Raw genomic sequence first — 26,080 nt, forward strand, 5'->3', positions numbered from 1 at the left:
CATCTAAAAGCAGAAACATAAAGTTAATGTCAGTCAGACTGAAATTTTCATCACTTGCCCCCCATGGGGCAATCACGGAGGGGGGTGCACATAAACTGGCAAATAAATACTCAGAGTGACTGTGATGTTAGGTGAAGATCCACCTTGCCGAAGTGCTGTGCACCATACTTTGCGCATTGTAAAAAGGATGGCCTGTAGCATGGATTACCTTGCCTGTGGTCTGCACAGATCCGGATGAGTAGGCCCATATGTGGGTGCACCAGTCTGCCGCTGATACCCGGTCCGTAATGCTGCGAGCCTAAGACGTCGCTGGAGGGTGCACACCATGCAGCGTGGTCCAGTGGGTTGTCTATAAACCGGCAGTAGTCTTACATCCCTACAGATGCCCTTGGCATCTGGGGGCTGCCCCCATGCACCTGTCGCTCACTCCAAGAGTTACTCCCTGGATAAAGTTAGGGCCGCCGGTGTCCCCTACTGCTACGCATCATGAGGTGGGCCAGGCCGCGCCGCACTCCACTTAGGCACCGGCTGGTGATTACACAGCTCCCATCATGAACGGCCCCATCTTTTCACCTTTGGACCCGCTGGGTTTTGTATCCACCTCGGGTGGGCTTTTACTAAGGGCAAGCAAGGGTCTATCAGAATCAGGCACGAGTGCTGAGCCACGAAGTAGGCCGCACCACGCGCTCGGCCTCGGTCGCAGCCCAGGGCACACCCCACAGGTCCGGGATGCCGGGTGCCAGGGTCCTCCAAGGCTGCTCAATCTGCCAGCAAGGGTCTGCTCTACAGGAGGGACAAGGCAGGAGTGATTGCAGGTGCTGCAAGTCTGGGCCCGACCCCAGCACAGCAGGACATGCTGCGCCACCTAGCCCGCAGCATGCTCCCCGCGCCTTCACAAATCATCTAGGGCTCAAGTTCCGAGATGGGAGGGCATCCTGTGGGTTAATATTATGCCCACGTCTGGCGGCTGTTTATCCAAATGCAGCGGTCGGATGGGCAAGATGCATCAGGATTTTGCCAGGGCCTGAGGCGGAGCTGTATTCCAAGCATCCGTCTCGGCCGCCATCTTGACCATGCCCCATTGGTGGTCAAGAATCTTCGCATACTAATTGATGCCTTGTTAGCCTTGACTGAGCAGGTAGTGATGGTGGTTAAGTCTTGTCTATTCTAGCTACACTGCCTTAAACAAATTACTTATTTACTCCTGACACAAATTTACAGTTCTGAAAGTATTTGTTTCTTCGTGTTAGAATACTGGAATGCCTCTGACTTGGGCTCTGCAGTACTGCTTATTAAGCAAGTTTCACTGATTTAAAATTCGGTAGCTAGGCTAGCCAACGATGCCCTTCTCAACTTTTCATATTTCTCAAATTTTGGCCCGACTGCACTGGCTGCCAGTGAAAGAGATAATTGTGTTTAAATCTCTTAGATACATCTATAAGGTGATCTACTAACCTATTAGCTCTCCCCTTAGAGCCATTTTCCCCACTCACATTTTGAGATCAACTACACACTGTAACTTAATGATCCCAAAGTTTTGCTGTGAGTCAGTCAGCAAACATGCCTTTTCTGTCACGGCTGCCCAGAATTGGAATGTTCTTCCAAATTCACTCAAGGATGAATCAGATCTTTCTAATACTTGGAAAAATACTTAAGACCTGTTTTTCTCCTTGCGTCTAATGGTGGCAACTGGCAAGTGGATTAGGAAATTTCTAAATGACCTGTTGTAGTGTCATGATACCACAGTGGGCTCATAGATTGCACTCTACAAAACATAAACATATATATTATACACCTGCAGCCTCAATTAGAGTTTCCTGGCAAGTGTTTTATACCACAGCATTCCCTTGGCTGCCATAATACAGTCCACCCCAGTAAGTGTGGCCATCTTCCCTGCGTGGCATGTGGCGGTATTGTGTGCATGCATATGACTCTGTATGAGTGTTTGTGAGTGTGTATGTGTTAGTATGTGCATGTACTTGCTGGTGTATGGAGTACTTGTATCAGATGAGGGCACCTGGCCATAAGATGCCACTGTCTGAGATATGGGGTGATTACAGATCCTAATTATATATACTTCAGAGAGTGGGTGGAGTGTCTGAACATATAATGGCAGTATCTGAATATATCATGGAATAAATGTCATCACAGGAAAGCATATGGGAATATGTTCAAACTACTTGGCATATGGTGTGAGAACAAGGACATATAATCGCAATACCTGGCATGCACTTATTATGATAATCTGCCATTACAGAAGAATTTGCATCATATAATAACTCTATCTGGCATGTGCTGTACATGTACATTTGATGGCACAATTTGGAACATGGCATGAGTACCTGGGGATATGCTAGCAATACCTGGCAAGGATCATAGACTGGATTGTCACTAACAGTGCAATAGTGCTGTACAAAAGCAAATAATTGCAAGTAACTGGCATCTGAGAATCTCACGTTCCTTGTATGTGCAAGTAACATAGAGTATGTTTGATTCCATAACTGAGATACTTTACTGTGTAAAACAAGCATCACTACCTAAATAAAAAATACATTTATAAATCACATATTTGATTTATCTTTGAAGTAGGAACCGTAAAACCTGATGCCCTGGTCATGTACTAAAGAATAAGGGTCATCATATTCTATAGCATTTACTTCAAAACATCTTTGGTGCCAAACAGACTGCGTGGCATCAATTTCTTCCATCTTCATTTGTGCCTCGTACCCGAACCTCTCAACAATGAGATGAAGAAGACACATCTACTCACTAATATATCAAATGCTATAACATAGCATTGCATAATATAACACAAATAGTCTACGTCAAACTGTGGCCACTCCAGAACATTAGTCTGTAAAGTCGAAGATGTAACAATGGAAGTTTGAATCTTCCTCTGGCCCACTGTGAATCCTCTCTTGGTTGGTGCTTGTTTTGTCAGGGTGGGGAACGAGTGTTGAAGCATCGAAGTGTTCTTCATTGTTGAGTGTTGCAAAAATCCAATAGAATAACTCACCACAACTCCATAACACAAAAGCCTAACCCAAAATCACATAGCGTGTAATAAAACACAACCAAACACAAAAGAACATAACATTATACAACACACAATATATATATATATATATATATATATATATATATATGCTTAGGTGGTTTGTTGAATGTTAAATTTTGCCTTCTGGTCATTTTCACCCACTTGCACACCAGCTGGGTGATGTGACAGACAAAGTTGAGATCACCTTCATTGGCAGAAATCTAAAGGAAACTAGGGTCAGCTTTTGCTCCGATTGGTAGACCTGACAGATGAGAGTTGTCTAGGTCCAGCAAGTATAACAAAATACCAAACAATTACAGAACACACTAACACAGCACACAAACATAATAGAATACAAAACACTTTATACAAACGCACTCTAAAAGAGCACAGCACTGTCCTACCACAGTGTAAAATTCACACAGCATACCAACATATTACAACACAAATCATACTAAAATCACATAAATTAACAAACTAGCACCACACATTCATAAAACAGTATTCTACAAAGCTAATACATAGCACAATCCATTCACATGGCGTTGAAATATTCACGGAACATCTCAAAACAAACCAACCCAAAGAAAAAATCCGGTTTTAAGAAGGAGTTTTGATAAATTGATTAGCCAGTACTTTAACCATTTATGAGGGACAACACAGGACCAGGAGTCAGGACATCACCACACTGAGGATGAAGTGCAAAAAGGAAACCACCAAAATGCAGACTTCTCTGGGTATGTTCCCAGGATCTGGCACAACACCCCTATCAAAATCCAAATGGCTTCTACTTTCGAGCAAGTTAGAAAGGGTTTGAAGACACATCCTTCCGAGAGCACGATCTCACTGCAAGAGAAGAACCTACTTATTGCCTTCCTTTTTCTAAAATATCTTGAATCTTATCTCTGGGTTTACATCAGTTTCAGTGTCCCGTTGTGCGCAATATGGTTTGCATTATAGAAGAACCACTGAAGAGGACATAAGCACATACAAAGTACCGGGAAGACCAAAAGCTCAGTAAATAATTACAACACAGCATACAAGGAAAATTGAATGACTCAGAGACAGATAAAATGGTAATACAAAAAGTACATTTTTAATTATAAAAATACACCTTCTAAAAATAGCAACATTTGTTGCTACTTAATGTTGGAAGCGCAAAAAAATATTGTAGTCACAGTGTGGGACCTGTTGGCAGCCCAGTCACTGGGCATTATTCAGAAGTTATCGCACAAGTAAGAACAGGGTTTCTCCTACTGACTACATTAGAGGGAGTGTATAAGCCATAGTTGCCCGGAGTACTGGCCAAGGGTTTGCACAGTTCTTCAAAATGTGTAGAGCGCCTTCGAGAGAACGGGCCGAATTTACTCTGTAGTCCTCACAATATTGAAAAATGTAAACTTTCACATCCTTGTACAAAAAAGAGTTAAAAAAACTGTTTTTTTTCTGAGGTCGGTAACTTTAACATTGGGACACAGGAGAAATTCTTCTATTTTTGTAGAACCTGAAAGAGAAAGGACAGAAGCTATTAGCAAATGTTTTTCTCTCCACCAGTGGATACACCCTATACAAAATCATGATTCTCAATAAAGCTAAAATGCTGCAGTTTATCAAACTATAAATGACTCTATCTTTAGTATTTTTTGCCAGCTAGCTTTTTTAAACCATCCATCTGCCAGTCTGTCCATACGTCCGTTCCTTGGGTGATCCATCCGTCCATCCACATATTCAGCTAGCGGCCTCAACTACCAATGGTTTGTCCAACTATCTATCTTTTCTACTCCAGTCCATTAACTTGTTTATCAGGAATCCATGTGAAATGTGTATAAATGAATATGGTGATACTCTCAGTAACAGAAATAGTTCCGTCAAAAATGCAGCAATGTAAAATTTAACAAAAAACACTAATTGCAGGAGGGGCTTGCTCTCTTCGGGAGGGGCGGCAGGCATTTGCAGGATGCAGGGGGCAACACAGACCTGCAGTGGCTCACCAGCGGTAACCTGTGGGCTTGGCAAGATGGCAGCCACTGCTCGGTGAGAAAGCCTGGGAAACGCTGCATCCCACCCCAAGAACACGCCGACGATTAGGTCATAATAATGCTCCGGTCCCGCTCGAGGGCGAATGGTGCATGGGGGCCATGACACAGGAGGCAACCGGCTTGGCTTCAGAGGCTTTGTTGCGTCTGTGGCCAAGAGTCTGACTTCGGAGGTGTGGACCCGACCGGTGCGAAGACATAAGCAGGGAGTGAGGGGCACATGTACCTGTGGGGAGGTCACAGCTCTCTGCCCTTGGTAGGTTCCTCCGGTTTTAGGCCATGGGGGCTAGGCAGTTGTTCCCCTGGGTCGAGGCTGGGGCATAGGGAGACTTTTTGGGGAAGGTGGGAGGCAGCTTGCCCTCGACCAAGGCAGCCCCCGGGGAAGTGGACACCAACCAGATGTGTCCAGAGGAATAATTGAGGAGACCATCCTGGAAGTAGGGAATCTGGAGTGAGCCCCTGCGGCACACTGAGAGGGGCAACTACTGGAACACCTCTAAAGCGGGGCAATAGTGCATCCAAAACTCCTGAAGATAGGGGCCACTCTGGACCTCTCCTGCCAAGGCTATGAAGTCTGCAGTCAGGGAGCTTTAGAGACGCAGCAAGGATTGGAGGACCACACTGCAGCAATCTTAGCAGCAATAAGGAACACCAAAGAGGAACTAGAAAAAAAGGTCAAACAGTGGCGATCGACCTGGGACTTCATTGAATCGATCACCATAAACTGGGGAATAGGATGTGTGACACTGAATCAGCATTTGCCCATATAGAACCCCAGGTGGTCGACAGTGACACTTGGATTACAGCCATGGAAAAAACTGTTGATTCACTGTTGGAAAGAATGGAGGGTGCAGACTGATGCTCCAGGTGTGATGTGCAGTTGGGTGGAGTCCGGAGCGTGTGGAGTGCCCAAGCATGGAACATTTCTTGGAGACTAGCTGCTATCTACTGTATTAGAAGGGAAAGCCTCAAAGGTCTTCACTGTGGAGAGGTCGCATAAGGTGCCAGTTAGACCCCCTGACCATGGAGCACCCTGTGACCAATAGTGGCCAGGCTGCTACATTTCAGGGAACACAACCTCCTCCTGCAGGTGGCATGTGCCCATGGTCCCTGGGAAATGGAAGAAAGAAAGGTGAACATCTACTGTGACTATGCCATGGTGGTCCAGGGCCAAAGGGAAACCTTTTTAGCAGTCAAGTGTCGACTGCATAAACTGAACCTCAGATATGTGCTTTTTCCCCTGCGCGGCTATGAGTTCTCAATGAAGCAGGGACTCACTTCTTTGAGTCGGCAGGGGAAGTACAGAACTGGCTTGAGGTGAGAGGGCACCCTCTCTCTAATGTCCCGGAGAATGACCAACTTGAGGACTGGCAGACCCGAAAGAGACATAAGGCATGACGGAGTCGCAAAATTGATCCCTGACTAGTGACAGTAGGTGGGCAGCATTGCAGGGAGACTCAGAGGACATGGTAGGTGACTCTACCACATCACAAGATGATCTGGAGGAGATGGCATTACCAGTGATAACCCCAAGTGTATACCGGGGAACGCCCCCGACACATGTTGTGAAGGTGAATTGTAATATGGATAGCCATGCAAGCAGCAAATGACGACATCTCTGTGGGGCAGTGCCCCCCTCTTTTGTCTGGTTGTTGCTGTAGCATTTGATTGTGAGAACTGTCTTACAGATTGTTTGGTAGGGAAACAGACTCCTCGAGCATTGGGGGGGATAGCAGTTTTAGTTCTGTGGCACAAGGTGTTTGGAAGGGCTGTAGGGAGGTGGGTGGTTGAGAGGCATACCAAACGACACTGCATGCAGGGTTCTTCAGGGGCTCCCGGGGTGAGGATCATAGTCAACAGGTCCCTTCCGCTGCAGGTCTACTGGATATGGGTGGATGATCTGGGAAGTCAGGTGGCAGTGAATGGTAGCTGGAGCAGAGAGACTTGTTTGCTTGCATCACGGTACTCCACCCCCACCGTAAGTCAGACTGAGACATTGTGGAAATTCGGGGGATGGACTGTAGAGGACCTGGAGGCTTTATTGCTTATCAGGGAGGAGAACTCCACCTAACGGCAGATGGGGACTTAGACAGGGTCACAGCATCTGGAAAAAGGCCCAGGGCAGACTCCTGCTTGGCCTCCTTCCTTGACTCTATGGGGAGGGCGGACTTGTGGAGGAAAACGCACCCTGGGACAAGACAGTACTCCTATGCTTCTAATGTTATATGCTCACAGTCCAGGCTGGACTATCTGTTGGTGCCACGGCACCAGGTGGGTCGATCTGAGGACAGAGGCCTTTTGCCATATGATATTTCAGACCATTCGTCAATGGTCATGAGGGTACTGACGCAAATACCGGGGACATGAGGCAAACTGAAACTTGACCCCTGAGAGTTGACTGACTGGAATTCCAGGAAAGCGGTAACAGAGGCCACAGAGCTTTATTTTAAGGAAAATGTAGGCACAGTGGACTCAAAGGCAGATCTCTGTGGGGCATATAAAATGTCCATACAAGGTCACCTGATTGCACATGTAATTGGGAAGAGGAGGGCAAGGGAACACAGAGTGTTTGAAGCAAAACTGGCCTGCCTAGAAGGGGAGTACATGAATTCCCCCTCACCGGACCTGGCCCATAGACTGGACATAGACTGGAGGGGATCAGGGAGGAGCATTCTCTATCAAGAGGTGAGAGCACACTTCAGGGTCAAACAGGGTAGATTACATGAGGTGGGCAATAAGGCAGGGAAGTGCGTGGCCTGGCAAACCAAAAGAGAGGAGAGGCAAAAGTGGATTCCAGCTATTAGGACTGAGACAGGAGAGCTTGCAGAGATCATGCACTCCATCACGTCTGAGTTCGCTAAGCACCTGAAGGAGCTTTATAGGAGGCAGCTGGGGGTGGGGGGACAGAACTGTAGCGATTTGTAGCTGATGTTCCAGTCCCTCAAGTGGCATCAGAGGCAAATCAGGCTCTGGAGAAGGAGATTACCGAGAGAGAAATAGTGGAGGCAATGAGACAGATGAAAGGTAGAACATCTCCAGGCCAGAATGGCCTGCATACCAAAATTTTCAAATGCGTCAAGGGTGGTGGGCCCACTCCATGCATTGTTCCGCAGGGCAAGAGGGGATGGCTGGCTCCCACAACAGGTAACCAAAGTGATGATCCACAAGAAGGGTAAGCCGGTGAAGGACAGACCAATCTCTTCTATGAACGTAGAGACGAAGGTCTTAGCAAACATGCTTGCCAATTGAGTCCAGCAAATAGTGGACACTCTGGTGGCACCCATTCAATCAGCTTTATGCCTTAGAGGGCAATGAGACACACCCTATGGCGACTGGTCAGATGCCCAGCAAGGACCAGACAGAAAATGGAACCAGGAATCCTACTCCTGCTTGATGCAGAGAAGGCATTTGTCTCCCTGAAGTGACCTGACTTCATGGCCATACTGGGTAGGATGGGATTCGGCCCGACCTTCCTATTATGGGTGAAACTGCTTTACACTGCCATGGTTGGTGAACGGGGTGTTCGCTGGTGAATGTAGGCTGGGCAGAGGCACCCGACAGGGATGCCCATTATTCCCCTACTTTTCGCACTGGCAAGTGAACCCTTAGCAGCATGGGTGCATAAAGATGCATTGTTGAGGGGTTTAAGATGGGATCCGGGGTGGGAAGATGTTGTTTCAATTTACACGGATGGCATCCTACTGTATTTGAGGGAGCCAGACCATTCTGTTCCCATAGTACTGGAGGTCTTGGATATATTTGGGTGATATTTGGGACTGTGTATCAACTGACATAAATCAGTGGCATTCCCGCTGTCCGACCAGGCTCACAGATGGGTACACGACTATCCATTCATATGGGAGCAAAGGGGTTTCATGAATTTAGGGATATTTGTAACAAAATACCCACTGTCTTCTTGCCAGAAACCTTGACCAGACTCCTTGAGACATATCGAGTGGATACAGTGCTTTGGAGGAGTCTTTTGCTCTCTCTGATGGGTAGAGCAGCCCTCTACAAAATGATTTACCTCCCGAAAATTTCTGTACGCTTATCCTAGAAGCTTTATTTTGCTCAGTAGATGAGGTGAGGAGGGGGCTCCTGTGGCAAGGAGGGGCACTGAGGATAGCTATGGCCACTCTGAATCCAGAAGCCTTTAGAGGGTAGAATCGCCCTCCCAAACCTAAAGCTCTACTGCTGGGCAACACGACTACAAGTGATAAACAACTGGGTCTTCTCATTGCAGCAGGAGCCCTCCTTGCTGGCTGACGGGCAAGTGATACAGCCAGAATGCTATATCCGATGTCTGTATGGGAGGAGGGGCCTAAACCACTGCCCAGACCTACAACAACAGTGATTGCTGCATGGCACCGGGCTGGCTGTACAATGGGCTGGACAGGGATGTTGACTTTAGAAATCCCCTTATAGGAGTCAAACATCCTGCAAAGGTTGTGAAATATAGAAGGCCACAAAAAATGGAACTTGCTGGACACTTCCAAGGTGGGGGGTGTGTGGCGGGATGAGAGGATGATACTGTTTACGGAGCAGCAAGATCAGTACAAAGTGACAGGGAGTCAGTATCTCCAATACCAACAACTAACACAATTGCTGCAAAAACACACAGACCTCCTGCTTGAGGCTCTAGATGAGACACCACTGGAATACAGGGTGCTAGGGTCCCCATTGACTCAACATGCCATGTCCCAGATTTACTCTACACTTCTGCACAACAGCTTCTTCCGCTGGATGGCCCTAGAAAAAAGTGGGAACAGGATCAAGGCAGACTGGAGGATGATGACTGGGGTGGGGCATGCTGTTACCGAAAGGAGGTGGCTATGCGGGCAGGGTTCAAGCTAATTCACCTAAAGCTGGTACATAGGGTATAGATGCCAAGGACCCGGCTGTACTGTTTGGGAAAGTCTGACAATGATCTCTGCCAAGGAGGCTGCCAACAGCGAGGTACTCTGATCCATATGATATGGGGGTACCCCAAGATTCAGGGTTTTTGGGGGAGTGGGCCGTGTGATATTGGAAGTCTTGAACTTTACCATAGAACTTACACTGCAGCTGGTGGCCATGGGCATCTGGGGGAACAAACACTGGACTGTTACACACTTTTATTCTGTAATGTCGCTCTAATGGTTGCCCATAGAGATGTGATCAGATTTTGTGGGCGAGACAGGATCTCATCAGTGAGGACCTGGGCAGCAAATTTGGATCGGTGCATGAGGGCCAAAAAAATGGTATACCAGGCACAGTGGTGTCCACAGAAGTTTGAAAAGGCATGGGGCTCTAGCAGTGCCACAGAGTATATGGACCCCAGAGCTTGAGATCAGGACGGGGGTAATGCCCGGGAGAAGGTGAGGGGGGGTCACCCTGGAGGGAGACCAGAAGTTGATAAATATGTCACAAGGGCTGGGAAACTAGTGGGGGCCACTGTGTGGGAGCTACAACTATGGGCACTGTGATATTGTGTTTGATCTGGCATGCGCCAGTCACCAGGCTATAGGTGGTAGTTGTTAAATGTGGTGCTTGTTTTGTACCGAAAAATCCATAAATAAAGTTTATACATTTTTTTAAAGTTTGCAATAGAGTAATATGAACAAAACAGGGATGGGAGCTCAACATGCCTGTCCCTCTTTGGTGAGCCCACTGCAGGTTCAGTCTGAAAAGTGCACAATAGTCAACTCAGACACGTAATATTCATGAAGTTTAAGTTCTTGTGTAGCGCAATCTATGAAAAGTGCATCACATCTAGGAGCTACAGCTTGCTGGTGGTATTGTCTATATCTTCTCTCTCCTCCTCCCCTCTGTGCCATTTATTGTTCTATATCTATCTACCTTATCTTCTCTGTTTCTCTCTGCCTTCCCCTCCTCATCACCCCCCTCTAAACTCTCATATCACTTGATTGCCCTATATGTTTTCCTTCGATTTCTTCTAGCTCATTATATCCAAGTACCCTCTTCCTTTCTGACTTAAGCTCATGCAGATAGTGCCTTTGTTAATTAGGCTCTCATTACCAGTGGCCACTTAACTCAGATGGGGCCGGTAACAGCAGATCCCACCCCTATTGGCATTAGGTAAGGGTGGGCGGAAATTGCAGTTACATAAAAACTCTATGAGATTTCGCTGAGTTCCACCCCTGTGTAGGCACACTATAAGTGTGTGCTTTGAGGGTGTTTGGAAGCAATGCGACGTAAACTCAGTATGTATTTTATGCTCTGCCAAGCAACAGAAGTATCACTGTCCTGTGACATCTGCTGCAAAGACCCCTGGCACGGCCTGGGCATTGTACTGTGTTCAAAGCCTCACAGCTCTCTGCTGAGTTTGGCAGCATTTGTTCTAGTTTTAGTTCATTGTGCTCCGTTCCAAGGGGCACTCGGGCAGCCTCGCCCCTCCTCTCTGTGGTGGCTACAAAGTACAAACCCTCGGAGAGAAGATACTACACGTGTGAACACCTCTCAACCTCCTCTACCCCCCTTTGCTCCAACCCACTAGCCTCTGTGTGCATGCTCGATCTTGGATGCAAGTGTGAAGTGCCCCTCGCAGACAAGTCCCTGCGTGCACCTTCTGCCGCTGGTTTGTGTGTGAGGAATCCAATCCCCACGCACACATTCACAAGTGAGCCTCTGAGTGCAGTCACATCCGGGGTGCATGTGTGCCCTATCATTGGAGCTGTTCAAAGGCTTCATCATAGCTCTTTCTCGTGCTTCTTGATCCACTCGTGCATCGATGCATGCACTGCATTTCACACACTCATACAGGTTTTTCCTATGTTCCCCTGGGAACATCAACACTGCTCTGGCTAGAATTCCATCTACTTAAAAGTTTCACATCAGCTCTTGTATGTTTGAACCATATTGTGCAAATTGTTTACTGCGAGCATGCGAATGTGAAAATGAGGGATCCGGACTGTAAAGTGTGGTTGCTGTAGACCATAAACCTACCTCTTACTCCGCAGCTGGCACACGTCCAATTACCCGGGCGCTAAGAAGAGCCTGATACCATAGCGCTGCTACCCCTAGTCCCTTAGTGGGTGTGCAATTGGCGTTTATCACAATATCATGCATGCGACATAATAAATGCTAGGAAAACGTTTGTGGGTATAATATGTCGCAAGTTTATTATTTACACAGGTTGGGTTAGCTTACGGGCAATCCCGGTGTCGGAGATGTGTTTCTTAAACATTGGCCGACACCCATCCTGAGAAAGCTAGAGCTGTTCCGTCTGGTGTTCTCTGCACCCACACTCTTAGCATCTTACAGCTCGTTCCTTTATTGTGGTTTACCACTTTATAAATTTGTCATGCTCCTGACAAGTCAGAGCGAGACCCCGGCCAGTCTCCACAGTTGCTCATAATTCCAACTGTCCCTTGCGGGATTAAGGAGCGCCGTCACGTCATCCCAGGCCCCGCCGTAAAGGCTCCAAGTAGCCTGAGGAATAGCTTTTGGCTCCAGGAATCACCATCTGGAGGCCTTTTAATAATTTATAAAGCTTTAGGATCGCCCTGTAACTCCGCTTTGCAACGCTTCTTGAGGTTCCTGTAGAGAAATTCATGTTGTAAACACCTCTTTTACATATGTGACCATCTCTTCATCTCTGAATGCATGAGCTTGTTTCCATGTCGTAGGGGCGGGTGGGCGGTTGCTCGCCTTTCGCAAAAAGAGGCCCAGCCCTGCAAGGTCACCCCTTAAATGGACCTCCTGGTCTCACTCCTCCCTACTCGCACCTTTAGGGGCCATAAACAGGGGGTGGACCACCCTCCCTAGGTACGGAGGCCCCTCCTGGCCATTTTTCCCTCTAAAAGGGGAGCGACGCTAAGAAGCTGTCCCCCTTATTGTCGCCCTACGTGCGACGTGGCCAGCCACATTTCACGTTCCGCACACATTTCCCAGTCATGGCCGCGCGGATGTGACCCAGAATCATTCAGTCACGGTTGCCCTTTCACCATCTTACTACTCCTGACACTGGTGCCCACTGTCCTTCTGACTCACTGCACCTAAGGCCCTCCTGCACTCGTGCTGCAAATACCCTGTGCTCTCTTCTCTGACTCCAGCAGCTGACACCTCTACTTCCTAAGTCCGGGTCCCTTTCCCCTCAGCTCACTGACTGCGGGAAGACAGGTACTGCTTCCGCCCCCATGACAGGAACATTGATGTAAAGGACTATGCACCCACCACCGACAGCCAGATCAGCCAATAAGAAAAGAGCGGAGTTGAGTTTAAACTTCAAGTAACGTTGATGTTTAAACTGCGCATCACTCTATATCTGTGCAAGTGACAACATCCCCTGAGGCAACTAAGCTGGGGTCAGGCATTAACAGACAGGCTTCCCGAATGTATTTTATGAACATTTATCCTCTTTGAGGAACTTTATACAAAATAGGTACATTGTTGCTGTCTTGATCAGGATGTTATCTATCTTTATTAAAGATGGGTGCAGTAAAATCCACCACATGGCGAAGGGGTGAGTTTTTGCCAAACTCTGTGCTCCAAGCGAAGAGCAGAGTGGGCAAAATTCTGCAAACACTGCTGGCAGAGCGAGGTTTACAGCCCACCCTTAGTATTAGGGCATCCACAGAAACACTGTAGATCTGTTTACTTTCATCCAGAGATTCTGACTGCTAAAAGGAGGTGAAATTCTGATGCTCCTGATAATTCCTCATTTCTTAGTGTACTGTTAGGGTCCAGCTCACGTTGGGCAATATACACTCAATATCTGTAACACCCGGGGTGGCAAAATACTAGCCTATTACATCGACCTCTCATAATAATGGCCTCAGTATTTTCATCACATATTGCGCAGCTCAAAAAGACCAATTGGGTCATATTACAAAAAACGAGGTTGCACAAATGACAGTGGCAGAAAGAGGCAGATTTACACCATGCAAATTGAATTACTCACTTGAGATGAAAAAATAAAAAGTGTGTTAGGCAGTTGTGGGGGGCAACAAGTGATTAGAGTACCTTTATATAGCAGCAGCGCTACTCACTGTTATTTAAGGTGTGAAAAAAAGCCCTTCCAGCAAGCGGATGGGGTGTGAGGCTATGCAATACAGTGGCAGTAGTTTATAGGTGCCCCCATCCTAGTGGGGGCCTGTAGAGCTGTCCCATACCATCGTGAACCTTGTGGCTCGTTGCTAGAGAACTCCTGTTAACACTTTGAGAGTGGGTCAGGACCAGCTCATGGCGGAAGCTGTGGGTAAAAACAATCATGGGGGGCGTAATACAGGGTCAATGGGTCCTTCATTCCCCTTCCAAAGGGGCCATCAGTGGGAAGGATAAAATATAGAACACGTGCTGGTTCGGCTGCCCTGTCCTCTTCCCTCATGTATTGGCCTATCCCGCTGCATGTTCATTAATGAGAACATATATCAAGAGCCAGACTGAAAAGCAAAGTCGCCCTGGGAAAATGTTTCAAACCAGCCTCAACCTGCATGGGGCCCAGTGCTTAATTTGTGCTTGTTGTTGCCGGTGCTGAGCACCGGCGCTTATTTTTGAGGGCCGGGGCTTATTGTTCTGCCTCAAGCATTCGCTGAGAGCAAAAGACATATGGGAAAGACGGAGGAATGGAAAAACAAAAAAGCGTCACAAAGAGAGAAAGTAGAAAGCTGCAAGAGTGAGCTTACGTGGCAGGGAGTGGCATTATAGGGATTGAAGAGGCCCGAGATGGCTTCAGGATTACTCTGCCTCAGTATTCCGTGCTCGCACATATAATTGCAGCAGCTGCGTGTTTAAGAGGAGGGCTTTGGGCACCGGCGCCTTTTTATTTACACATTAAGCACTGATGGGGCCAAAGGGGCATGGTTGGTCTTGGTAGGCCACCCTGCTCTGAAAGCAGCCCCTGAGCCTACAACCTGCTGGGGAAATGCCAGAGAAACATAATAACAGACAATCTGGCCTTGCATGCACCAGATGAAGCGGGAATCCCATGTATTGCATTGGCCATGCATCCAATGAAAAGCAGGTTAGTCCTCTAGGGAACTGGAAGCTGCTGGAACAGTAGACAATTATTTGGTATTACAGATAGGCAGTAAAACATCTTTCTGAATTATCGAATCTCAACGCATGCCATGAGCACAGATGCCAGTTGCGGCTCGCGGGTGTTAAAGGGGGTGGCCGCCGTGCGCGGGGGAAGCATAGAGGGTGGCAATTAAAAAAATAAACTTACCTGAACTCTGTGCTGTGTCTGCCGCCGCTCACCATCTCCTCAGCATGCTGCAGGCCCAGCCAGTGTGCTCCCAGGCAGAGTGGGAGCCTGTGCAGGCTCTCTCCAGCCTGGCAACTGTGTTGCCGGGCTGAAGAGAGCCCTGTGCGCATGTGTGTTTAGGAGAGGGCTCTGTCACCCCCGTGGCCCACAGTTTATGATCTTTCTCTTGAAAAGGTTTTGCAGCTGCCGGGGAGCAACGCTCCTCCGCCCTTATGGATTAGCCGCCCCCCTAACAGGTCGCACTGTTTGTGCAAGACAAGCCATGCCACTTTTGAAGCTGAGAGATGGTTGTTAGAGTGCATTATAAAAGCAATTATTCATTCGTTCAAAAAATCTAGCACCCACCAAACAATTTGAAACCTTATAATCTCCTATCTCGTATCTCAAACAGTGAGTAAATCACCTCTTTGCACTATGCAACACTCAACGGGGGGGCGGAGAGGGGTGTTGTAAGAAAATGCTGTGAAGGCACTACTTTGCTTATGTCTTAAGATAAGTTCTCCTTCTCACCACTTGCGAAGCCGCCCTCCTCATTTAGCTGCACTGCTTTCAGATTTCACGTTCTCTTCATTATCCTTCTGGAAATTGTTACAGGCCAGATTAGAGTCGTCTTTATCCTGTGACGTCCGTGAAAACAATAATAATACATGGTTACAGATTTCAATAATCCATCTTCATTTACATTAAAAAACAAAGCACACATTATCCAAACAAGTCTATTTTGCAACCTGAGAAAGGTGTGAAGGAGTGTTTGCGCTGTCATTTCATACTGCCATTTTAGCAGTAGTGACCCTACTTGGAACTTGGTAAGAGAACAATAAACTGTGTCTGCCCCAAAATGCAGTAGAATAGAGATATTACGATGCCCACCTCACTCGATGTCATCACAGACACTCTTTTCAGGCCTGAACTTTTGACAAGCAGTCATTGCCATTAGCTGTATTAGTCTATTTGGGGGTATGAGATCAAAGCAATACTACAACACCCAGAATGCATTAGGCTGAGGCAGAAAAGCCCATGAGAGGAAACTATTAGGGATACATAGAACTCATGTTTCCTTAACTTACATGATTAATCTTTATCTGAAATTATATATTTTTTTACACGTTTTCTAACATCAGAGATTGTGATAGAAGCTGCTTTGCAGCGCTGCTGCAGATTAGAACTAAAGTCCATGTGAAAATACAGATTGGCCCATGTCGGTGTTTCTCAGTGTCTGCTGCCAGGTATTCAACTATGGTCTGGCTAACTGCTGGGTTTGCACACTCTGGGGCCCTGTCCCTCAGAGAGAGCAGGGGCTTAGTCCTGGGAGCTTCAAGGAAGTATGGCAACGCCTCTCTAAATAGATTTCTTGAATTAAATGAGCTAATGAAATTTTTGTCCTGAACCACACCACATTTATTTGCAAATTAATATTCCTTATATAGAATAATTACATCATATCAATGAAGTGCTAAGAAGATAGCAAAAACGCTGACAAATGCTGAGATTGAAATACCAGACAAAGAGAAATAGTTTAATTGCAACTTTTCTGAAGTAAGACAAACAATCATAGTTGCATTTTCACCGTTCACCATTCAAACACCATTACATCAAGACAGCAGATAACATGGACCCAACAATTTTATCGGATACCTCCACAACATGTACAACAGTTTTCACAGGCCTTTAAATGGTTTTCAGAAGGAGTTTGTATTTTGAATTCAATGGAAATGCTTTGAAAGGACTATGGGGGTCATTATGACTCCGGCGGGAGGTGATTATGTGGCGGTAGTACCGCCAACAGGTTGGCGGTACTTACCGCCACATTATGTCCATAGCGGAGCCGCAATGGTAATACCGCTGATACCGCCAGGCTGCCGCCAGCCTGCAGCCTGGCTGTCCCGGCGGTTGTAATCTGCCAGGGCAGCACTGCAAGCAGCGCTGCCCTAGGGATTAAAAGTCCCCATTTGCCAGCCTGTCCATGGCGGTAAACACCGCCATAGAAAGGCTGGTGGTATTGGAGACTCGGGGGCCCTGGGGGGGGCCTGCAGTGCCAATGCACTTGGCATGGGCACTGAAGGGGCTCCCATGCTCGATTATGAGCCGGCTTCAATGTTGTGGTGAGTTTTCTGCTGGCCCAGCTCAAAGGATGTCCTCCTTTTAGCAACTTGTGGCTCTGAGGAAGCAACACACATAGTAGTCAGAAGACAGGCTCAGGGCACATTATTCTTCATATTCATCCATACACTGGGAGAAAAATACATAGAGTGCTAGTTACAGTTGAAATATAATAGTGGTTTGTGTGTTGGTTCGGTGTTGAGTGTTGGCATGTGCTTCTCACTTGGGTGAACCTTGTAATGCATCCACCAATTATTTTCCTGCGCGTTTACAACTTTCCAAAATTCAACTAAACAGCTGCTATGTGCTAAGTACTTAGGTTACTTCTGAATTTATATTACCTTGACAATAATAGAGAAGAAAACCTCCATAACTTGCCCAATCCAAGCGCTGCCAGGGCTTAATTTGTGCAAGGGGTTGCAGGGAATGGACACTGATTTCTCTGGAGTGGGACTCAGACATTCCAACTTCACCAAAAGCCTCAAAGTGTGAGGAGGGGACGGGGCCTTGGAGGGGACGGGTCCTCGTGCCGAGAAGCACCTAAGAGGCACCTTTGCCCCCACCTTGGCCCCAAACGCCTTCCTTAAAAAAACAAGTTTGTTGAGGTTGATGACCTGGGGTGTTTTCACCCCCGTTAATGAACATCAGCAGTTAAAAACCTTTCAGCTTGTTTTCCCTGCCACTGTGTGATATTGGCTCCTCACCGAGAGCCCGTGTGAGGGGAGCCAATATTGTGTGTCACACGGTGGCACAGTGTGAGTTGGCAGGTCTGGGGACTTACTTTTCCATTACGAGACATTGATTCAAAGCAAGACAGAGAAAGGGAGAAAGAAGGGGGAAGAGAGAGATAGGAAAATAGTGACAAAGGAAGAAGTCAGGGATGAGAAACAACAAGCAAGAGTAACATAAAAAGACACGAAGTACAACTGGTGGAAGAAAGAGGGCATAAGGTGCTATCATAGTTAGGTAGCCTTATTTTTTGCCAACCTTGACATTTGGTAGTGCCGACAGCGGGTTTCTAAGGAAAGCATTGACCCTAGTCCTTACTTATATATTTATTTTGTTTATTTGCTTTTTTTAAAACAAATTAAGCACAACATACACTCCTAAAATTAAGGCATTTTTTTAAATGTTAAATAAAAATCAACAAATGGTTTCCTCGATTTTGTGCCTTGCTGTGCAGATTTGAATTTCTCAATTATGCAATAGATATTTTGGTCATGGTGAACCACTACATGTAATCACAGGCAACAATGTGCCCAACATTCCAAGCCATCAGACCCTCTCCACGGACTAAAGATAGGGCATGCCCAAAAAATGTTAAATTAACAGCACAATATTTTGCTTGCTTTTACCGTTTGCTGAGCACATTTGAATTTCTTTTGCTTGTAATACTTTCTTTTTGGGATAACGTGCAGCAACATTAAATCGCAAACAAGAGTGGCCTGGGCAAAAGCAAAAAGAGAAGAAAGATTGTAAATAAAATGTAGCAGACCATTGATGTAACATATATGTCTCTTATTTTAGAGAACTTATCATAGGAATAAGAAAAGTAACTCACATGCTCGTGGTATGGTAATAAACACAATTCAGGAGTTTTTCAAAACTATATCATGAGAGCCCCTACCTGGCCGAACTAGGGCTATACATTTGCATAGAAATGTGGTTTCCAAAGCAATTTGATAGAGCTTAGTTCATAGTTATGGACTCTAATATGATGGCCTGTGGTGCAGGACACCTTGTCACAAGTGTCACACCCCGATAGGAAAAAGCCTTCAAAGTTTCTATTACACCAGAGCTACAATACATAAGAAATACATTTTTGGTATCCTTCAGATTGCATACATTTTACAATATTCGATCCTCCATCCAACCATTTGCACACCAAACCTAATACAACACATGAAATACTTCTTTTTAAAGGAATCCACGTTAAGTTTGAGGTTAGCATCATAATTAATTCTGTTTTTGCTCTCACCACTCCAAAGATGCCTATTCCAGACCCAATTGTCGTCATTGTCGGAATGATATCAAATTTACCTGCCTGAAGACAAAGAGTAAAAAACACATTATAAAAAAGGGAACAAAATCCAAGCAAGCAATGTCACAATGTAAACGTTCTGCAGGGAAATCAATTGTCCTGATCCACCTCTTGATGGAATGATTGCCACTGACAGAGAAATTATGGAAACTATCTACAGTGGTATAGTGGTAGGAAAATACTTTGGCCCATAGTTATACTGTTTTAGCGCCGCATTTGCGCCGTTTTTTAACCTAAAACCGGCGCAAAGTTACATTATATTTTGTAAATTTGCGCCGCTTTTCCGTCACAAAATGACGCAAATGAGGCGCTAAAAAAGTATAAATATGGGCCTTTATATCTCAGAGCATAATCAATAATATCAAGAGAGTCACTAATAGCTTGGTGGTTCTCAAGACCCGTCATAACTGGGCCAGAACAGCTAGCTTTTAGGTGCAGGAGCCTCAGCTGGCTCTGACCTTCAGAAACCTTTGACCAGCAGCCCACCTACTATAGTGCTGGTCCTCTCTGTACGTCAGAAGGCCCCACCTATATAAGGTGCAGTATAAGGTGGATCTGGCAGGAAAATGAACACTTGTCCTCATGGACATGGAGAAAACACCTTGCGCATCATTGCTTTTTTCTTTTGTGGAAATAAACCCTGCTCTGGGGAGAAAACATGCTGGCTAGTGGCCTGTGCATAGTTCGTTAACAGTTTTTATGAAAGGGTCCTCGGGAGTACTTTATTGACATGGCGGACAGCTCTAAATATGGTGGGCAGTACTATGTCGGGATACCTCCCCACAGGCGAGCTACATATTAAATGAACTAGCACATATTGAATTTAGTCAAAGCATCACTACTAAAGAACAGCTAAAACAGAATTATCTCTTCTGTGTAGACAAACGTCACAGCATTTACAGAAACAAAATTATTATTTACCAAGAAATCAAAAACATATGACTGCAAAGCTGCATGAATATCACAGGGCAGGAAAAATATACTCTCTGCAAATTTCATAACAGTATAACTTGTAAATCCGTCCATAGAATATAAGAACAAGCTTGCATAGGAAGGTGGCTCAACCCTTCATTAAGCTCTCAGAGGCTGCCTCTGATCGGTATGCAGTGTTTATAATGTAACAATGAGAGCGTGGTTAGTGCTTCTGTGGAGCGCTCCCAAATAAAACGTACCCTTTATCATGAACTATACGGAGAGGTTTGATGCTCCTGTGGAGAGGTCACTAGTAAAACAAGCATTTGCAATGCAATGGGTCTCGCGTTTGCTCGAGTTAGAGCTGTTAACGTTGTAAATTCCTAACTGGACTTTTCTTGTAACATAAATTAAAAAGTAAAACAGTTGACATAAGCGAGTCCATTAAAAGCGCCACGCCTCCAATGAGCATGAGCGTAAAGGAGAGACCCAAAAAGAAGTTCGCTCGCAGTCAAATTTATCAGCAGTCATGTGATTATCCATGTAACAGGGTCGATGGCCAAGGCGCTAACAAAACCTCCCCAAGGAGGGACAAACATTAAGCATTTACCAATGACATCAAGTAATTTTTGGAAGGTCAAGCCCACGAACAAGTGAAAGTAATGGGCGTGAGGTGGATGTGGTTAAAAGCCCCCAATACTCACAACAGGTCAAAGCGCTTGTGTGCTCGACCTAAAACCCAACTCACCAGACCATAAAACAAGCTGCCAAACAGCCAAAAAAGCAGTCCACACACTAACCTGTCATACCAGTCAATCGGGCACTGCCTGGTTGCCCTATATGCAGGGCCACTGGAATTATGCAGCAGGGAGGGTCAAATTAAGTGGCAGGGTTGGGTAAATTATGCCGCAAGAAAAGGCAAGATTTGCAGCATAATGTGGCACATTTTGTTACGGTATTACTTCATTATTAAGTCATGTTTACACTGTCTGGTTATTGGTTGCAACTCATTGGTACCTGTTTAATACTCAAATACAGCAACCACCACTATAGGCCTTCCATTTCACAACAACTTGTGTCACTGCATTTTTTGTCATTTCTGAACCATTTGAGTTAAAAAACATTTTTTTTGTTAAAATCTGCAGATTCTGCAGCAGATGATGGATTCTGTGGCAAATACGGCAAACCTATAACTAGGAGAAAAACACAGCGGCCACGCAATGGCATAATTCCAGTGGCCCAGTCTACAAGCTAGTCCTACACTGTGTGACAAGTTTAAGGGCACCAGGTAGGTGGGAGCAGACCCTGAAAAATGATGTTCCAGTATGCCAAATGTAGGTATGGTATCTTACGATACTATGAAGTTTATTTAGTTTTTAACACATTTCCTCCTTGGTGCGTCAGATCAAACTAAACAAATACAAGTAATTTGCTTTTGAGGTTACCAGGAGCATGGGTAAATTCCTTTTTCTTCTGAAGGTTACCATCTGTAGCAAGGAAGACATTGCTTGGGTGAAAGGGTCTGCTTTAGCGTCTGACCAAGAGGACGCACTGCACATGCCTGTAGTCTTCACATACTCGCCGGAATAGTCATTGTTTTCGGTTTTTGAACGGTGGGAAAACCTACTGAGAATCCAAGGCAGCCACATGGCAACTCCAGTTAATACAATTAAAAAGTATCTGCACTAAAGCTAATTCTATGTCAGGACCAGAGGCTCCGATTTTGCTTCTCAATCTTTACTACTCCCAAAAACAGCAGCCACTAAAAAAACAGTAAAAACAGAAAACACACTACAATGAGGCTTTGAACCATGCCTCTCGTATAATCCACCAATAGCAGTCCAATACAGTCTAAAAATCAGCAAGATAACATATCACTCCCTCTTTCTTTGCTGTTCCGCAGCCAAGTTTTTTATTGTGGTGCATTCTGCAGTTTTGATTGCTGGTGCGGCACGCTGCGCTTCTTTGACCTTTCAGTCTGTTCGCGCAGAGTTATGGTGCGTGTTGCACCACATTAACGTATGCCCGTTGTTTTGTTTATATATTTATTTGCATTTTAATAAATTGCCACTTACGAATCCCCGCTCCGATTCTTTTTACCGCCCCGTTCCCCGTCTCCTTTGGCCTGCGGTTCGTCAGGCTTTCTTTCCTGACCCCCGCGGGCTCTCAGCCTGTGATTTCAATTTGGCTACGTATGCGCGCGTGCTTTCTGGGAAAGGCAGCTGACATGCTTTCAATCGGCTGACCTCTCCACCACTAATACGGATGCCGGCCCCGGATGAAATAATTAGGGCATATATTTTCACTGACACAAGAACATAAACAACACAATTTTCCTCACCGAGTATGATTATTTAAATTCCTCATGCTACGAGGGTAATTTTGGGAAATTATAACTGCTTGGCAGATTCGACGTCCCAGACCTAGGCAGGCAGGGGTGGTAAAAATTTGTTGATTGGGTTCCTCTATTTCATAGTTAACCCTGTTAAGACTCTTCTGTTCTTAGAAGACTCCTGATTCCCTCTGGGATAATATTGATAATTCTATCATGTCAGACTATGAGACTTACGATCAGGGCCTTGAGATTTGTGGCCCTTATGAAGATTACTATTTTGAACCTGGTATTGAACAAGTTATTGATTCCTCCATTCACAAATCTGTGGATAAGGCGCTTTCCTCTGCTTTGCAACCGTTATCCAAATGCCTTGATGAGATGTCACTTTCTGCATCCATGCCCCTTCTCCCTGTGGATCCTTCCCCTCAGGTCGATCCTTCTTCTGACCAATCTTGGCCCCATGCTATCCCCCTGGCCAAATTATCTAATTCTTCCCCTCAGGAACACTCTTATTCTGCGATTCCTAACTCTTCCCCTTCACCTGTAGCATCCCTGCATTCCGATTCGGATTCTGCTTCTTTATCATCCTCACAAGAATCTCTCAAAGCTCACAAACGCTCCAAGAAATGCAAATATTCTCCCCCCGAGTTCCTTCCCCTTTCACTTTTGAACCCACCGACACTGTCCATCCCAGATCTTCTGATTGGACGCCAGCCCCCGCAGTGGGTATATGCATCAGGATATCAGGAAAGGGTTTGAGAAGGAAGTGAGATTTAGGATAAAATCGGAGTGTCTGAGACCTGACTTTCCACACAAGACTGCTGTCATCCCTAAAATTGATTCCACTATGGTGACGTTCCTCAAAAAACATAACAAGGACTCTAAGAAGGGAATTGACAGAGCACTAAAGGTGTGTCAGGACAAGCTATTGGATGGGACAGGGCCATTAGCCAAGGTTTTAGAGTTAGCTCTACAAGCATAGGAATCAGGAGCTGGCTGGTTGGACTTAAAGAGCCATCTGTTTTTTGGGCAATGCGAATTGTGCAATAGCTTCAGAAAGAAGAAAATTTCTTCTTCTTCGCATTGATCAACAATTGGTAGACCTGGCATCTGCAGAGGCGGGACCTCTTGCTGGGAGTCAATTGTTCGGTGACCACTTTAAGGGCATTGGAGAATGTGTAAACACTTTCACTTTGCTGGAAAAATCGCAGACTTCCCTCAAACATATGTTTAACCCCCTTTTTGCAAGGGCCCATTGTTTTCGGGGATGGCTGACCAGCCAGGGCTATCAACAAAGTCCTTCAAGAGGATACTATCCCCGACGCAGAGGATATACTCAGGAATCATGTCAGGCACGTTTGTATCCCCCAGAAACAGGTCTGCAAGAGGGCGCAGCCTTCGAGGTGCCAACAGAGGTTTCAGAGCCATTAAAAATTCCCCCACAGGTAACGTATCTTTCTCTTCTTTCTATTCCGTTGGGGGGGCAGACTAAAACCTTTCAGGCACAATTGAGGTAACATCTCTTCAGATGTACGGGTGTTAAACACAGTTCAGGGATACGCCATAGAACTTTCCTCGATTCCTCTCCAACTTGTTCTACCTCCCCTTCTCCTTTTTTCCCAACTTGACAGTTCCTTTATCGGCAAAACGGGCTATTGCCCTAACTTCTCAACATCCAGAAGGCTTTTGCAGCAATGTTTTCTTAGTCCAACACAAAGGGGGTGGTCAGAGTTTGGTTCTCAACCTCAGCAATTTCAATCCTTTGTGGTTTACAGACACTTCAAGATGGAGGGAATCCATCTTTTGTGAGATCTTCTCCAAGAAGGAGACTGGATGGTCCCCCTCGACCTCAAGGATGCTTACTTAACAATCCCCATGGTGCCCTCCCACAAAAAATTCCTCCAATTTCGTTGGAGGGGGAGATGGTATGAGTATCTATCCGTCCCGTTCGGTCTTTCTTCAGCCCCTTGGATTTTCACAAAACTGTTGAAGCCAGTGTTGGAAAGTCTGCGCGGGAGGGGAGTGCACATGATCATTTACCTCGACAACATGATTGTTTTAGCACTGGAACAAGTTCTTCTGCTAAAATATCTGTCGTGGACAGTGTCTCTGGTACAAATTCTGGGTTTCGTGATCAATATCAAAAAGTCTGCAATGATTCCTGCTCAACAAATGTTTTGGGGTTTCTAAAGGATTCTGTCAAGGCCCTTTTGTTGCTGCCTCCACAGAAAATGAAATCAATCAAGAGAGAGTTGAAGGGCACATTGTTGAGGCAGATGGTTTTTTTGAGATCCCTAGCTCGGATTGTGGGACTTCTGGCTTCGTCGATGCAGGCGATTTTTACGGGTCCTCTACATTACAGAGCCTTACAAAGATTAAAGATTTATTACCTACAACAGGGTCTTCCATATCATCATTTGATTCCCTTGTCCCTCTAAGCCCGAGAGGAGATCCAGTGGTGGCTTTCACACATGGAAACCTGGAATGGAAGAGCCATTTTCGGGACCTTCCCGGACATAGCAGTAGAGTCAGATGGAAGTCGCTGGGGCTGGGGAGCAAGATGCAGCCACTTCTCGACAGGGAGTCGTTGGTCTTCCGAGGAACTTTGGTTACATATAAATTGCTTAGAATTGTTGTCAGGTTCCTTAGCTATTAAGTCCCTGTCTCCTCTAAAGACCATCTGTTGCATTCTTCTGAGGATGGTGTCCGCTGTGCGTTTACATCAACCATCTGGGGGGGGACCAGATCTCGTATTTTGGCGATCATTGCCAGAGAGTTTTGGCATTTTTGCCTTTCACAGAAAATGTTTGTGATAGCAGAGTATCTTCTGGGGAAGGGCAATCTGGTTGCAGATTGGAACTCACATTTTCTGATGGATTTCAGCGATTGGAAGCTCCATCCTTTTCTCTTCCAGAAGATCATGCTTATTCTCGGCCCCTGTCATACGGACCTGCTTGCGTCTTGTCTCAATTTTCAACTGCCCAGATTTTACAGTTGGAGACCAGGGGCCATATGTACGAAAGCTTTTTCCCATAGACACAGAATGGGTAAAATCCTTTGATACATCTGGCCCCAGATCCGTTAGCTCTGGCGACGGATGCGTTTCTGCAGGACTGGTCGAATGACATGAATTATGCCTTTCCTACGTCACTCAGCTTTGTTGGTTCTTATGACTCCAGTGTGGAAGAGTCAACCATGGTTTCCATCCCATCAGGAATTATCCATTTCTCTTCCTCTCCTGCTCCCGAGCTTCCTGCAGCTCCTTCTGGATCCAGTGGGATCCCTCCATCCTCTTCTGTTAGCGGGTCAACTGACTCTCATGGCCAGATGCAAGGCATTTCGTATTCAGCTGCCTCTTTTATACAACAGGCTTGGGCTCCTTCCACCCGTAAACGATATTCTTTGGCATGGA

The 26,080-nt window shown here is 45.9% G+C and overlaps 1 protein-coding gene across 1 annotated transcript in view; it reads right to left on the reverse strand.

Moving 5' to 3' along the window:
* Positions 1 to 4,108: 4,108 nt before the first annotated feature.
* LOC138286427 (P2X purinoceptor 1-like) overlaps positions 4,109 to 26,080 on the reverse strand; it is a 495,243-nt gene continuing 473,271 nt past the window's right edge. The window contains exons 10-13 of the mRNA XM_069226684.1: positions 19,359 to 19,424; positions 18,736 to 18,825; positions 15,791 to 15,897; positions 4,109 to 4,541 (exon numbers count right to left, since the gene is read on the reverse strand). Of these exons, the coding sequence (XP_069082785.1) occupies positions 15,811 to 15,897; positions 18,736 to 18,825; positions 19,359 to 19,424 (243 nt within the window). The 3' untranslated portion in view covers positions 4,109 to 4,541; positions 15,791 to 15,810. The remainder of the gene's footprint in view (positions 4,542 to 15,790; positions 15,898 to 18,735; positions 18,826 to 19,358; positions 19,425 to 26,080) is intronic.

Source organism: Pleurodeles waltl, chromosome 3_2 (assembly GCF_031143425.1).
Source record: "Pleurodeles waltl isolate 20211129_DDA chromosome 3_2, aPleWal1.hap1.20221129, whole genome shotgun sequence".
Classification (NCBI taxonomy): domain Eukaryota; kingdom Metazoa; phylum Chordata; class Amphibia; order Caudata; family Salamandridae; genus Pleurodeles; species Pleurodeles waltl.